We start from the raw sequence: 17,234 nt of genomic DNA, 5'->3' as shown, positions 1-17,234 counted from the left end.
TAATGTCCACGCTGGTCTCCAGATCGATCCTGATGCTTTTCCAGGGCCGTCAGTCGCTCCTTGATTTCATCCAAAGTGCGGTTTGTGATCACAGTCTGAGTTCTGATGTATCTAGCCATCGTGTCAATCATTACGGCCAAAGAGAGAGGTGTCCATGTGTCTTTTAAATCCTTAAAAGTATTGTTACATTTGTTTCAATTAAATGTGTCAAAGTGTTAAAATTCAAGCTGATTTTGTCCTGATTGTTTTGTTTGTGCTGAATCATTGACTAAAGATATTTTGACACGTCAGTAGGAAAAGCAGTGATGAGGGCTGTGATGGAACAGGCCTATTAATCATGAAAAGTAACTGCACAACAAGTATAAATGTACAATTTACAAAACTTAACTTTATCTACTTCACATTGTTCTCTTCAGTTCAGGTACTTTTATCAGACATTAAGGTTGAAGTTAGTTAATATATAGTTTATTCTGTTAAAGCAATCAGAGTAGGACATTCTGTCTTACCCTGGTAATAAACCCCAGTCTGTAGAGCAGGGGTCTCAAACTCAAATTACCTGGGGGCCACTGGAGGCAGTATCAAAATGACCAATAAAAGACACAAAATGACTAAAAAAGACACAAAATTACCAAAAAACCCACAAAATTACAAAAAAAAGACACAAAATTACAGTAAAAACTAAATTACTTAAAAAGATACACAAAATGACCAAAAAAAGACACAAAATGACCAAAAAAGACACAAAATGGCCAAAAAAATACACAAAATTACAGTAAAAACTAAATTACTTAAAAAGATACACAAAATGAACAAAAACGACACAAAATGACCCAAAAATGTACAAAATGACAAAAAAGACACCAAATTATTAGAAAAAGACACAAAATTACCAAAAAAAGACACAAAATTACTAAAAAAAAAGACACAAAATAAAATAAAAAAAGACACAAAATAAAAAAAAAATGCATTAAAATGACATGACATAACATTTCCACTTCTTGCGGGAACAACAACAGGGCAGATAATAAACGGTCCGGTAGCAGCTGCCTTTCTTTCTGTTAACATCGTCATAGAAACAGGTGAAACAAAGCTCCAGCTGGAGCAATAAAGGGACCTTCCACACACAACACGGTAAAGAGACATTCATATAAAACTCACATTAAACTTTCATATCAAGGTGGGGGCCACAAAATATCATCATGAGGGCCACAATTGGCCCACGGGCCGCGAGTTTGAGACCCATGCTGTAGAGGATATATAACAAAATATTTGTAATGATTCTTCCCTCTGACTCTTCACTGAGCTGCTTGATGTTGCATTGATCCCTGTAAAGTTGTGAATGAATGTTATATTATGTAACAGACTAACAGTGTGAATCTCTCAACACCTTTATATAATCTTTACATTGAGCTGAAGATTGTGTGGAAGTTACCTGTTGAGTCTTGACCTACAGTATCTGTTGACTGGTGGGTGGTGTACAGTCACTCTCACTTTCTATCAAGCAAGTGGTGTCAAACAGCATTGCCATGGAAACGTTGATGTATGACCAGTGCAAAAAATAGCAAAACTTAACGACTTTCATTGCAGTTATTGTGACAGTTTAGTTACATAACCAGACATAATTATATAAATGTCTTCATTAAACAAGTACAAACACTATGATAAACTTGAGAAAAAACATTTCAGAGTAAAGTTTTGTTTAAGCTGTAAAAAAGAAGAAGAAAGGGCAATTTACACATAAAGCATCAGTGTTCTTGTGTTAAATTACTAATATTTATTATAAATATTCGGTTATTACAAATACCTTAAGTTGTATTCAATCTTGCCAATCAAAATGTTTATGAATTATTGAACCAGATACTTTTTTAGTGTATGTGTTAAAAAGAAGAAAAAAGTCGAAGTCTCGAAAAAAAGTTAAAATAACGAGTAAAAGTTGAAGTCACAAGAAAAAAGTCAAAATGGGAAGAAAAAAGTCAAAGTCACGAGAAATAATTCAAAATGAGAGAGAAAAAAAGTCGAAAATCACAAAAAGTCAAAATAATAAGAAAGAAGTTGAAGTCACAAGAAAAAAGTCAAAATGAGAAAAAAAGTCGAAATCATGAAAAAAAGTCAAAATGAGAAAAAAAGTCGAAATCATGAAAAAAAAGTCAAAATGAGAAAAAAAGTCGAAATCATGAAAAAAAAGTCGAAATGAGAAAAAAAGTTGAAGCCACAAAGAAAAAGTAAAAATAACAAGAAAAAGTCAAAATGACAAGAAAGAAGTCAAAGTCACGAGAAAAAAAAAATCAAAATGAAAAAAAAATAAAAGTCAAAATCGTGAAAAAAAAGTGGAAATGAGAAGAGAAAAGTCGAAGTCAAGACAAAAAAGGCAAAACGAGTTTTTGCATATAAAGTGGACTCATTTTCAGGTTCATCCTTGTATTTTGGGATTTCTACTAGAACATGTTTTAATGTTGAAAAATCACATTATTTTATACAGTCTGTCTGAATATACCTGTATTCGCTTTCTGTCTCAAATGCTCCATTTTAGCGCCTGTCTCTTTAAGCTTCAGTAAAGTTTACAGTCTGTTCGGGTTGTGATATACTTTTTGTAAAAATCTGTTTTCACGTTGATATTAAAGAGGCTTTTTTTTGCAAATTCTTTTTAAAAAGGCCAAATTATATTGACCATGATTTCATGTGTAAAAGCAACAAAAGGGTGAAACATCAAAGGGGATGAATTCTTTTTATAGGCAGTGTATGTGTGCACTCTCACAGGAATGACTGGATGGACTTGTCAGTTTTCTCAATATGAGCTTTATTTTACTCTCACTAAACATATTGAGCATGAACAGAAATATGAATATGAGCTGAGATAAAGAGGTAGCTGCTACATCTCATCATGATGGTTTTTTGTGTTGTAGTTGCGGTCCTGAACTCAGAACCTGAAGTCCAGACTTCTGGCCCAAAGTCATATCCAGGTCCCTGAAGCTCAGCCTCCAGGAGTTAGCCTGAGCCGTCCCTGTTGCCAGGTCTGATCCGGTCCCTCTCAGTGCCTGATGCGTCTGATGGACTGGATCTTTGGGGTCTGGCAGTGGGAGCCCCAGTTCCTCCAGTGCTGGTAGTCTCCACTGTGTCTCTCACACTCCATGATGTACTGCTGGCCTCGGTAGCCGGGGTACTCATAGCACACGAAGCTGGAGACACAAGAAGTAAGATGAGATAAATTATTGTTTGTGATCGGCTTGTTGGCATCTCTGTTCTGTCGCTTCTTGTTATTTATCAGACAATGTGCTGATATTAGGTTCATTTATTTGCACAGTTATTAATAATAACATAAAATGACAAAGATAATAAATAATGTAAAGTGCAGGAAGAGGCAGAAAACCTAGATCGGCTTATTTAAAGCTTCCAACCTAAAATTTCCTCCTTCGCTTAAATCTAGAAATAAGCATGTGGAATGCTTAAAATAAGAAATTAACTCTTAAAACAAGATAAATTAAAGCTGCAAGCAGCGTTGAACTGGCCCGAGCAGAGTGACCTGCACATTATTTCTTTCTTTATCTTAATTATCTTAATTTAAGAAATCTTGTCAAGTGAAATTGTCTGTCCATACAGCAAGATCATTTGCACAACTGTAGCACTGCAAAAACCAACTGACAAAAAAATAAGAAATAAATAACTAGAATTAAGCAAATACATGCTCAAAACAAGTCAAATTATCTGCCAGTGCAGATAAGTGGCTTGAAAAGCGCAACTGTAGTAATGTTAAAATAAGCCAGAAATACGTGAAACGAGCATGTTTGGAAGAAATGCTTTTGAAATAACATTTAAACTACATGCAACTCTCAAGTGGAGCCAATATTTTAGGGTAAAAACTCACCATATTCAACAGTTGAATAGATTGAAAAGCATGAAAAAGCTCACAATGTCAATCCTAAAAACAAGTCTTTAAACAAGATAATTACATAAGGACATAATAATAATACTAATAATTAAATAAGCACATAAAGCTATGGCGTTATGTTTGTTTTTATCTTGTTTTTAGACACCGCTTTTTGCACTTCAGAACCTTTTTGGACATAGCTCAGAGGAAGAAGCTCCTGAGTTACTGTGAGGGTAAATCAGCTTGCGTATGTGTGTGTGTGTGTGTGTGTGTGTGAAGCAGCTGTGCTCAGGGAGGATCTGAGAGAAACAGCCTGGGGAGTCCCAGAGAGACTCCTGGTGTGAGAAGAGGAGGAGGAGGAGAACAAAGTCAGAGGAGGAGGAGGGCCAGGGGAGGAAACCAGCAGGTTCCCGCTGGTTTCATTATTCTCCACAACTTTTTTAGTAACATTTTTAGAGATGATCTCGCTGGTAGGACAGGCAACGATTGCATCATACATTAATGTCTTCCTCTCTCTACATCAGGGGTCTTAAACTCAAATTATCTGGGGGCCGTTGGAGGCTGTATCAAAATGACCAAAAATAGATACAAAATTACTAAAAAAAGACACAAAATGACAAAAAAAGACACAAAATGACCAAAAAATACACAGAATTACAAAAAAACCCACACAATTATTAAAAAAAGACACAAAATGACAAAAAAAGACACAAAATGACCAAAAAAAGACACAAAATTACTAGAAAAAGACACAGAATTACCAAAAAATGACACAAAATTACTAAAAAAAACGGCACAAAATAAGCAAAAATAGACACAAAATTACTGAAAAAACAGAAAAAAAATGTCTTAAAAGGACACAAAATGACAAAAAAGACACAGAATTACCAAAAAAAGTAACAAAATTATGAAAAAAAAGACACACAATTATTAAAAAAATACACAAAATGACCCAAAAAAGACACAAAATGACAAACAAATACACACAATTACTAAAAAAAGACACAAAATTACCAAAAAAAAAGGACAAAATTATTTTTTCCTGTCTCTTTTGGTCATTTTGTGTCTTTTTTTGGTCATTTTGTGTCTTTTTAAAGTAATTTAGTGTTTTTTCAGTCATTTTGTTTCTTTTTTTTGTAATTTTGTGTCTTTTTTTGGTCATTTTGATACTGCCTCCAGCGGCCCCCAGGTAATTTGAGATTGAGACCCCTGGTTTACATGCTCATAAATGATGCGTTCAGCGATTGTTTTTCAGCCACTTAGCATGTTCAGAGAGCAGTTTTGTCCATTTCGGGGAGCTCAGATGGAGAGCAGAGTAGTTTATTTTCAGCTAAAGGAAATTAGGAGCATGGTGAAATCATTTTCCAGGAAAAACACAAGATTTCCCAAGTGTTTGCAAATTGAATATTGGTAAACTACTCTCTAAGTTTTCCGGGACATGTGGGAGCCCTGGCTGAATGAGAGGAGAGTACAGGAAAGGGGAGAAAAGAATAAAGAAAAGGAGAAGAGAGCGAAGAAACGGATATGAAATGAAATTTGTATGTTAGTTTTTATGACTACTCATGGGGACATTTCATCGAGAATTGTACTTATTAGTTATTAAAATATGGAGGAGGAAATGAGTTGATTAAAAATTGGATATAGTTGAGAAAACAAAGAAAAATAAAGCACATTTTAAAGAGCTGCCTTGAGAGTAAAATGTGATTATACAGTAAGTGTGTAAATGAGGATTTTGTTGCTTCAATATTATCAGTATCAATTATAATAATATTTAAAGAATTCTTACAAAGAAAAATGTACCGACTGCACTGGCAGATCATTTTACTTGTTTCGAGCATGTATTTGCTTCATTCTAGTTATTTATTTCTTATTTTTTGTCAGTTGGTTTTTACAGTGTAAAAAGGCTTGTGGCCAGTTTCTTCCTGTTTAATGATCTGCAGAGGTCTCCTGCTCTCCAAAACAAACAGACACAGTGATTAAAACGGGTAATACACTACCTGTAGATCTGAGGTCTGCCCAAACGCTCAGCTCCTTTAAATCAGGACTAATCAGACTGTTTACTGCAGCGTACTCTTAACTTTAACACTTATCTGCTGTACTCTACTGCCCTTACTTTTTAACTACGCAATGTTTGACTTGTGCTTTTTATTATTTTATCTCTTTTCTTATCCTGCTGTATCTTATTTTATCTTATTTGTATTTTTATTTCTATTTCCCTGTTTTAATTGACTGTTTTTAGTGTTTTCAATTGTGTCTTGCTGTTTTTAATGTTTATATAAAACACTTTGAATCACCTTGTGTTGAATTGAAGGGGAATTCTCCTCCTCTCCACAACAAATGAACCAGATTTAACTCGTCAGTGTTCCTTGACTCATATATGGGACATAGGGGTGTTCGACACTGTTACGCATATTTCCTCAAATAGTAGCCGGGGCTTCTATTAATAAAAAATCAGTTTGGGACCCGGCTAATAATAGGGGCAGACTATTATTTGAAGGAAGCTTTTATTAAAAAAAAAAAATCAGAGCAGCTCTGACCGGCACTTTTTAGAGTGTTTTACACAGCGCATTGTAGCCAGTTACCCGGATGTCGGCCATATTGGAAGTACTCGGATGTAAACAAACAATGAACAGCACGCTGAATGTTCATTTTAAGCAGGATTTAAATGTCTAAACTATTAAAAAGCCCAGAAGAACGTGCGTAAACGGCTCGACTTTACAGAGAATGACTAGGACAGCAGGAGAAACAACCATATTTACCTACAGTACTAACTCCAAAATACAGGTGTTGTGTGGAAATCTGTTACCGTCAAATGATGTTTCCTGAACGGTGTTCTCCGTAGCATCACCTCCGCAGTTGGAGTTAGGATTTAAGTTTAAGGTTAGGCCTTGTAGAGAGAACTGTTTGGGGATAAGGTAAACTTGGTCTCATGTTAACAACTTAAAGGACGACTGGTTGGGGTCAGGTTTTTTTAAAATAATTTTGTGTCTTTTTTTGGTCATTTTGTGTCTTTTTTGGTCATTTTGTTTCTTCTTTAAGTAATTTAGTGTTTTTTCTGTCATTTTGTGTATTTTTTGGGCCATTTTGTGTTTTTTTCAGTAATTTTGTGTCTTTTTTGTAATTTTTGGTAATTTTGTGTCTTTTTTTAGTAATTTTGTGTCTTTTTTAAAGAATTTTGTGTTGGAGTTAGGATTTAAGTTTAAGGTTAGGCCTTGTAGAGAGAACTGTTTGGGGTTAGGGTATACTTGGGGTCATGTTAACAACTTAAAGGAGGACTGGTTGGGGTCAGGGGTCAGGTTGGTGCAGGTTAAGGTAAGGGGGACACATATCGACGGGGGAACAGACTTTGACATAACACCGGTAAGACACCGGGCTTATAAAAGAGGCCGGCTTTTATTTACTAAAAATTGTTTTTACACCCGGTTACTAAATGAGGCCGGTCATTAATAGGGGCCCGGCTTCAAAATTGAGGAAATACGGTATGTACAAAATGATGTTTTCCAGCTAATAAGTCCCAGCTGTAATGATTTGCAAATGTGTCTGGATGACTTACGCTCCACACTGCACGTGCATGGAGCCGACCTCGGGCCTGAACCAGCCCATGGCCTGCAGGGACGGGTAGTCGTCACACAGCTCCGTGTTCTGGCCCATGAAGTTCTCCCTCTCAAAGATCCTCATCCTGCTGCTCTCGTGAGACTGTGGGGGTGGAAAGAAAGTTAGTGTTACATAGCGTGTGTTTCTACTGAGTGTTTTGGCTCTGCCCACTCGTGAATTTATCATGATCCTGAAATAACTTGATAATATCACAAGCATGTCCAGATGTGTGCATCACTTTAAAGTGTCCTCTGGAAACACTTCTGTTGTGTTGTGGTCTTTGCAGCGTTTTCTAAATGCTGCTCTTGTGCTGTCCCTTATCAAGCCCTTATCAATCACATTACAGTTAAACAAATCAAATGCATTCATAAATGAATGATGCTAGCCCGCTAACGCTAGCATGCTATTGATCGCTGGCTAACGTTAGCACGCTATGATCAGCCGTAACGTTATAACATTGAAATTATCATCATCTTGAAATAAAGTGATAATATCAAGCGTGTCCAGACGTGTGCATCACTTTTAAATGTCCTCTGGAAACACTTCTGTTGTGTTGTGTTCTTTGCAGCAGGTTTTCTAAATGCTGAGCTTGTGTTGCCAAACTGATGAAGATGTTTTCTCAGTTTACTTGTGTTTTGTGTATTTGCATGTGTTTTCTTAAGTTAAGAACCCAATGGAAAGGCGCCTAAAGCGTGGTGGTCTTGTTTCTATTTCTGAGCTGTTTCAGTCACTTGCTGTGTGTCTTGTGATCCCTCCCTCCTCCTGTCACTCTGTCACTCACTTCCTTCTCATCTCAGCTCACTGTTTAACCTGCAGGTACTCACGGCGCAGTAGATCGGGCGGAAGGACATGAAGCGCTCGTTGTGGTAGGACAGGGCGCCGCTGTACGCCTCCCAGTTGGGGTACTCGCCCCTCTCCAGGATGAACTGCTGGCCCTGGAAGTCATGGTGCTCGAATCCCACCCAACTGGAGGGAAGAGATTAAATATCAGATGAGTGAATAAAAAACATAACCAAAATCATTCAGAATATTACAATAGGGTTCTTGCACTTTCAGTGCTCGGTCCCTAATAAAACAGACAGCTGACATTAGACAGGGTGAGAAGAATGCGAAGCACAAGGAGAGGAGATAGGCTGCAGACTGGGAATTAAACCAGTTTAGACCCTCTGCTAGTCACAGGAAACAGTGTGTCTGCCACTAGGGGTCTCTCTATCAAACAATAACAGAAGACGAAGCACAGGAATGAGTTCTTAATCCCGAAAGTGAGTAACTATTTTAACACCCTGGGGTCTATCCTCTCAATCTCAATGAGGATTTTTAATGGGCTGATGGTTAGACGGCTGAAATAATGTCTGTGTTTAACACAAGCTGAAGAGATGTTTGCATTTTGTTGTATGACATAAAACACGATAGTAAATACTCTTACTTGTGAATTTTGAGTTTTCATGTGTTTAATTACGTTAGCTCTCTATGCCATCCTTGTGGCCAGTTTCTTCCTGTTAAATTATCTCTCCAAAACAAACAGAAACAGCGATTAAAACTGATATAAACACTGAATTAAGCAGCGAGCCGAGCTGTTCCTGGGTCCAGGCTGCAGGAGGTTTTAACTAGAAGCAGAGGTCTCCTCCACTCCACAACAAATTAACCAGATTTAAACCAGTAAGAAGTTTCAAAATGTGGCTTGAAGCTGGGTAAAAAGACAATTTATGACTTCTGGCCATCACACAACAGACATGTATGATGTAAAAAAAAGAAGAAAAGAAGATATATCTGGGATTGTAAATTGCTGGAATAATTTTGAATAATGTAAGGTAATTATTCAATAAAAGATATATATATGGTTCTTAGATCTTTTAATGGGGAAAAGTTACATATGATTCATTTTAATCGACCCTCCATTTTTAAGATTAGCAAAAAAGGATGACTGAAGATGAAAAATGACCAATTAATATCAGATCTTTGTCAGGATTAGGGCTGGGTGACATATCAATATAAAAGATATATCGATATATTTTTAAATGTGATATGGATTAGACCATATCACATATATCGATATAGTTCAATTTATTTTTTTTACTTATATATAAATGCTGCCCTTACTAGGGTTTGTCATATTTAGTTCTTTTGTAATGTTCATTATTCTTTTCTCATATAAATATATTTATTTCAGAAAAAGACTGGCCTATTTTATTTCATATTCTATTTTTTTTCTTTAAGATATTTTTGTCTAAATGTGCACTTTATGCTTTGATTTAAAAAAAAAAGTTTTTAAGTTTCCAAATTTATTTTTTGACACATTTTTCTCTCCCTCTGCACTCTAGTGATGATGTCATCCACTCCAGCCTCTCCATAGGGTAACATTGGGGGGATTTTTTGACGTGTTTTTGCCGAATAATCTGAAAACCATTTGCCAACACCCTTAGAAAAGTCATAGCACACTTGTCATGGCCGAGCCGGTCGATTTGATACCTTTTTAGTGTATGTGAGGCCAAAACTCTGGGAGGAGTAGTTGAAAAAACAAAACACGGAAGAAAGGGAAGAATAAAATCTAGGATTTAGCTTGGTGAATAATTCAATATAATATATATAACATAATGGTTTTAGACCTTTTTTAATGTGGAAAAGTTACATATGATTCCTTTAATCGCCTCTCCATTTTTAAGATTACCAAAAAAAGCATGACTGAAGAGTTAAACATGACGACCAAGAAAACAAGAAGCTCTAGGAGAAGAAGGGACTGAGTTGGTATTTACTGACTGTATTTTCCGTTTTCTTGGTCTACAAATAGTACAGTTGCACCCTCAGAAATAATCATTTCTCACCAGTTTTTGCTCTGAAATACTGGAGCTAAATGTAGACTCAGCTGCTGAAGTCAGCAGGTGTTTGGCGAACAACTAGTCTGACTTTGGCAAAACACACAGCGTGACTAAGGCCTGGGCTGTTATATGAAGCTGCTCAGAGCATCGTTTTGGTCTGGATTGCGTCAAAATAGTGAGTGGGGCGCTAGTTTGCTAATAGGAGAGCATAATTAAACTCCTAAATGATTTGAAAAGGTTTTCTTACACTGAGACAGTCACCGACAGATGGCTGCAGGAGGGCTGCTAACGTATAATGAGGTGCATTGAAAATGAAAATAACTGCATTATTTACCCACACAAGAAGAAAAAGTTAGTATGTGGGAATGTTACCGATGCATTAGATACTTTTATATATATATTACAAGTTTACAAAGTTTAGTTATTTAATGTCTCTTAAAGCTGAAGAAATGTAATCACTGGTCTGGAAAAATGAAACTGTATTTTGTGGTTACAAAACTTTGACAAACTATTTCATCTATCTGGTTTTAGGACTTAATAAACTTATTGGAGCTGAGATGGATCAGACAAAGGAAATAAAGGAAACATTTATTGTCATTTTGTCAACATTTACATATTAAACACACTTTTTAAAATTGGTCTTTTGTAATATTACAATTTTGAGATGAAAGTCACAATTATGAGATCAGAGTCGAAATTATGAGATACAAGTCGTAATTTTGTGATAAAAAAGTTGAAATAAAGATTAAAAAAGTCATAATTATAAGATAAAAAGTTGAAATTTTGAGATAAAGTCATAATTTAAAGATAAAAAGTAAATTATGAAATAAAAGGTCATAATTTTGAGATAAAAAGTCGTTATAAGATGGACATACTTTTCAGAGGCCAACATTTACATATTAAACATACTTTTTAAAATGGGTCTTTTTTAATATTAACATTTTTGAGATAAAACTCATAATTTGTGATCAAAAAGTAATAATTATAAGATAAAAAGTTACAATTTTGAGATAAAAAGTCATAATTTTAGAATAAAAAAGTCATAAGATAAAAATTTTGACATAAAAGGTCATAATTTTGAGATTTAAAAAAGTTCAAATTTGAGATAAAAAGTCATCATTTTTAGATAAAAAGTCACAAGATAAAAAGTCAATTATGAGATAAAAGGTCATCATTTTGAGATTTAAAAAAATTGAAATTATGAGATTAAAAAAAGTCATAATTATCAGACAAAAAGTCAAAATTACGTGCCAAAGTTTTATTTTAAGATAAGTCAAAATTATGACATAAAAAGTTGAAATAAAGATAAAAAGTCATAATTATAAGATAAAAAGTTGAAATTTTGAGATAAAGTGATAATTTAAAGATAAAAAGTCAATTATGAAATAAAAGGTCATAATTTAAAGATAAAAAGTCACAAGATAAAAAGTCAATCAAGAGATAAAAGGTCATAATTTTGAGATTTAAAAAAGTTGAAATTATGAGATTATAAAAGTCATAATTATCAGATAAAAAGTCAAAATTACGTGATAAAGTCAAAATTTTAAGATAAAAAGTCAAAATATGACATAAAAAGTTGAAATTATAAGGTAAAAAGTCATAATTACAAGATAAAAAGTCGTTATAAGATGGACATTAATTTTCAGAGGCCAACATTTACATATTCAACATACTTTACTTTACTATACTTTAAAATTGTTATTTTGTAATATTGAAATGTTTTTGAGACAGTGAATTTTAGGTCTTCATTAAATCTAAGCCATAATCATTATAATGAGAAGAAATTAAATAAATGAAGACATGAAATATGTCATTCTGTGTGTAATGGATCTATATAATGTGTTATTTCACCTTTTGAATTGAATTACTGACATAAATAAACTTCTTCTGTGATATTCTTATTTATTGAGATGCACCTGTATAATAGTAAGTATAGGTCTAAATGTATTATTTTACAAGCTGGTCCCTTAAAGGTTGCATGACTTTTTCCTGCGCAGACACTGAGAATAAAGTATCACGTGTATTTTATTCAAAGGACAAAAACAGTGATGTGTCCTGAAATGATCCAGTGCAGAGCAACAATAAGTTGATGAGAGGTGAAGCAGCTCTGAATGGATCCACAGAGAGAAACTGCTGCTGGATAAAAGGCTGAAGAGTGATTAAAAGACCCTTTAACTCCTGTTCACTATTTCATCCTTTTTTAAAAAGGCAGAAATAAACTGACCTCTACCTCTACTGCTGAGATAGAGAGAGCTGAGAGTGACACGCTTTAAAAACAGAACTTCATCTCAAAGACACACACTTACATACAGTGGTGGAGGAAGTATTCAGATCCTTTCCTGCAGTAAAAGTACTAACATCCCACTGTGAATTTACTGCACTACAAGTAAAAGTCCTGCATTCAAAACTACTGAAGTAAAAGAAAAAAAGTATCAGCATCAAAATGTACTTAAAGTATAAAAAGTAAAAGTACTTGTTATGCAGAATGAACCCACTCAGATTGTTTTATATATTCTAAATATGTTATAATGTTATAGGATTATTATTATTGATGCATTTATGTAAGCAGCATTTGAATTTTGTAAAGATAAGGCTCATTTTAACTACTTAATATACAGTTTAATTTGGTTTAAATGTCTTATGACTTTAAATTCATCATGTTTTTTATTCTTAATCTTGACTTGAAAAGTAACTAAAGCTGTCAGATAAATGTAGTGGAGTAGAGTGTAAAGTTACAAATGTGAAGTACAAGTACCTCAAAATTGTACTTAAGCAGTGTTGGAAGAAATATTCAGATCCTTCACTTCAGTAAAAGTACTAATACCACACTGTGAAATTACTCCACCACAGTAGAAGTCCTGCATTCAAAACTTACTGAAGTAAAAGTACAAAAGTATCAGCATCAAAATGTACTTAAAGTATCAAAAGTACAGGAAATTCTAAATTAAAAAGACAATTTGCAGAATCAAACCATTAAATTATAGCCATTTGGATTAAATGTTAAGGAATAATTATTACTTGTTATTACAATTGTTGATGCATTTATGTAAGCAATGTTTTAATTGTCTAAAGGTAGGACTCATTTTAACTACTTAATATACTTTTATGTGCTTTAATTAAAAGAAAATATGCATAATCACTATAAATTGATCATGTTTTTATGTTAAATCTCCTGTAAAGTAACTAAAGCTGTCAGATAAATGTAGTGGAGTAAAAAGTACAATATTTGCCCTTAAAATGTAGTGGAGTAGAAGTATAAAGTTACAAATGTGGAAATACTCAAGTAAAGTACAAGTACCTCAAAATTGTACTTAAGCAGTGGTGGAAGAAGTATTCAGATCCCCTACTAAAGTTAAAGTAAAAGTACTAATACCACACTGTGAAATTAATCCACTACAGTAAAAGAATAAAAGTATCAGCATCAAAATGTACTTAAAGTATCAAAAGTAAAAGTACTCGTTATGCAGAATGGACCCACTCAGACTGTTTTCTATATTCTAAATATATTATTAGATTATTTGTATTGATGCATTTATATGAGCAGCATTTTAATTTTGTAAAGATAAGACTTATTTTAACTACTTAATATACGGTTTAATTTGGTTTAAATGTCTTATGTCTTTAAATTTATCATGTTTTTATGTTAAATCTTGACTTGAAAAGTAACTAAGCTGTCAGATAAATGTAGTGGAGTAAAAAGTACAAGATTTGCCTCAAAATGAAGTATTAAGATCCTTTCCTTCAGTAAAAGTCCTAATACCACACTGTGAAATGAATCCACTACAGTAAAAATCCTGCATTCAAAACTTACTGAAGTAAAAGTACAAAAGTATCAGCATCAAAGTGTACTTAAAGTATCAAAAGTAAAAGTACTTGTTACTTGTTATTACAATTGCTGATGACTTTATGTAAGCAGTGTTTTATTGTCTAAAGCAGGGATGGGCAACTTAATGCTTGAGGGGGCCACAAATTTTCATCGACTCTGCCAGAGGGCCACATATAGGACAGATATTAGTAAACTGCAATTTTAATTAAGTTTACAGTGCAGTAACTTAACATATTTCATGCTCAAATGCATTTTTAACAGTATAAATAGGAATACAAAAGGTTTGAAGCAAATAAAAAATAACCACTTACTGTGATTTCTTTTGTTTTCAGTGCAAGAACAGCAGACCAACATTAAATGCAAGAAGTAATTTTGTGCACTTTTACACTGCACTTTTAAGATTTCATGCTCAAATGCATGTAGTTGTACTGAGGGCCACTTCAAGTGAGGGTGCGGGCCGTATGTGGCCCCCGGGCCTCCAGTTGCCCATCCCTGGACTAAATGTATGGGTCCTTTTAACTACTTAATATACTTTAGTGTGCTTTAATTAAAAGAAAATATGCATAATCCCTTTTAATTGATCATGTTTTTATGTTAAATCTCGACCTGTAAAGTAACTAAAGCTGTCAGCTAAATGTAGTGGAGTAAATAGTATAATATTTGCCCTTAAAATGTAGTGGAGTAGAAGTATAAAGTAACAAAAATGGACCTCAATGTACCTCAAAATTGTACTTAAGAACAGTACTTGGGTAAATGTACTTATTTCCTTTCCACCACTGCTTACGTAAACTCTCACACACACACACACACACACACACACACACACACACACAGTGAGTGTGTGTCCACAGAGACGTGCAGGCGTACAGGCAGTGACTCACGCTCCACTCTCCACTCGGATGGAGCGGATGTTGTCCAGGCCGCAGTCATAGATGTTACAGCACTCAGAGGTGAACTCCATACACCTGCCCTGGAAGAACTCCCGCTCAAACACAGTCACCTGGGGAGAGGTCAGGACAACACAGGCATGAGTGTGTGAGTGTGTGTGTGTGTGTGTGTGTGTGTGTGTGTGTGTGTTAGGGCTGGGCGATATGGACCAAAAGTCATATTCATATCCTGATATATTTAGGCTGGATATCAATATATATACAATATTTTTTTTACTGCAAAGTGAGACCAAATGTTCAGTCAAAGTCAAATATGACATGTCACAAGTAATTTTATTAAAACTATTTATTTAAGTCAGGGGTCTCAAACTTAAATTACCTGAGGGCTGATGGAGGTAGTATCAAAATGACCAAAAAAAAAACACACAAAATGACCAAAAAAGACACAAAATGACAGAAAAAAACTAAATTATTAAAAAAACAAAACACAAAATGACAAAAAAAAAAAGACACAAAATTACTAAAAAAAGACAGAAAAAAACTAAATTAGTTAAAAGAAGACACACAATTACCAAAAAAAGACACAAAATTACACAAAAAAAGACACAAAATGAGCAAAAAAGACACAGAATTACCAAAAAAGACAAAAAATTACCAAAAAAACACAAATTACTAAAAAAAGAAACGGACAAAATTGTTTTAAAAAGACACAAAATTACCAAAAAAAAGACCCAAAATTACTAAAAAAAGACAAAAAAATTCAAAAAAAAGACACAAATTTATTATTAGTAGTAGTAAAATATAATTCTATCTGTGTGGCCTAGAGGTTAGGAAATCAGATGTTACCACAGGGGTTGCTGGTTCGAATCCCAGGACTCACGGGTCAAGAACTATTTGTTAAAAAATAGCAACAAATTGCCACATAATGAGATGTCCAAAAATGACTCCCTTGTCAAAAATGGTCAAATTTTGCCTAAAAATGCTAAAAATGGGTCAATTATAGTCTGTTGAAACATCCGTTGGCAAGATGTCAAATTGTGTAACCACAAAATGAAAATAAATAAATAAATAAATATATATATATGTATATATATATACATATATATATATATATATATATATATGATATATTTAATTGGACTTATACATATAATTACTTCATTTAAAAAACATATTTCTGGGTATTTCTACATTTACACATTTCGTCAATATTGAGAAGAACATATTCTTAAAACAACCATTTTTTTCATCATGTTGCAATGTAAACGTGGATTGTATTTTTTTTCTCATTTTAGTTCACTTTTGTTTTCCTGTATATAGATATCAGATTTTTATGACAAAAAAAATAGGTCTAATATATGGTTACACCAACTGACAATGGATTAGATCACGTCATTGACCCATATGTGATATTGTCTAATTCCATATCACATTTAAAAATATACTGATACATTTTTAATATGGATATATCGCCCAGCCCTAGTGTGTGTGTGTGTGTGTGTGTGAATATTCACCTTAAAGAAAGGAGCTGTTCCCATGCAGGGGAAGTACATGGGATGGTTCATGTGGGTTTTATTAAATCGATACATCTCTAAAGTGGAAAAAAACACAATAAAAAAAACATGGATTAGAGAAGAGGAAGAGGTGTAAAAAAATAAAAGCTTTGATTTATTGGATAAAAAGATGATTTACCTTTAAATGTGAACTACTCAAGTACTTTTTATATGTTGTAACAAACAATATTTACCTCTATAAACATTTTAATTCAACATCTTAAAAACAGTCTATAGCAGATAAAACACCTGGGTTAAATGAAGCCAAAACAAATTTTTAATCCCCTCAGGTGTGTGTGTGTGTGTGTGTGTGTGTGTGTGTGTGTGTCACCTGCTCACCTGCTGCTCCTCCTCGCGCCTCTCTCACCAAATCCTCTTTAAACGGAGACTTTGTGCTCACCTGGCGACCAGGTTTTATACCGGCGTCCACGCGACGACCTCGTGCCCGCGCGTGTGGCCCCTTCATGCCTTTGATGTGAACGAGGCGAGTTTGACCACTTCCGGTTGGGGGTCTTCAAAATTAAACCCTGCTGAACAATAAAACTGTTGGAATAATTATTTTAAATAATAGATTCTTGGGATGAAAATGAAAATATAATCAGCTAGATAATGTGATTTTGTGCTATTTTTTAGATTAGGATTTTTTATTTTACAGAGAGAATAAGATTTGTGGGTAACACTTTACCATAAGTA

The 17,234-nt window shown here is 34.1% G+C and overlaps 1 protein-coding gene across 2 annotated transcripts; it reads right to left on the bottom strand.

Annotated features, from left to right (window-relative positions):
- Positions 1-2,773: 2,773 nt before the first annotated feature.
- LOC131976636 (beta-crystallin A1-2-like) lies at positions 2,774-16,980 on the bottom strand. Of its 2 annotated transcripts, none has more exons than XM_059339758.1 (6): positions 16,881-16,980; positions 16,503-16,579; positions 14,983-15,101; positions 8,284-8,425; positions 7,419-7,561; positions 2,774-3,176 (listed from the first exon to the last, which is right to left on the bottom strand). In XM_059339758.1, exons 2-6 carry the CDS (start codon positions 16,575-16,577, stop codon positions 3,029-3,031), a joined length of 627 nt encoding a protein of 208 aa, XP_059195741.1. In that variant the 5' UTR covers positions 16,578-16,579; positions 16,881-16,980; the 3' UTR covers positions 2,774-3,028. The 2 variants fall into 2 exon arrangements, with proteins under 2 accessions (XP_059195741.1, XP_059195750.1); XM_059339767.1 differs by lacking the exon at positions 16,881-16,980 and adding an exon at positions 16,681-16,776.
- Between the last annotated feature and the right edge of the window lie 254 nt (positions 16,981-17,234).

This window comes from Centropristis striata, chromosome 1, assembly GCF_030273125.1.
Source record: "Centropristis striata isolate RG_2023a ecotype Rhode Island chromosome 1, C.striata_1.0, whole genome shotgun sequence".
Taxonomy (NCBI): domain Eukaryota; kingdom Metazoa; phylum Chordata; class Actinopteri; order Perciformes; family Serranidae; genus Centropristis; species Centropristis striata.
This window is presented reverse-complemented; position numbering and strand designations above follow the sequence as displayed.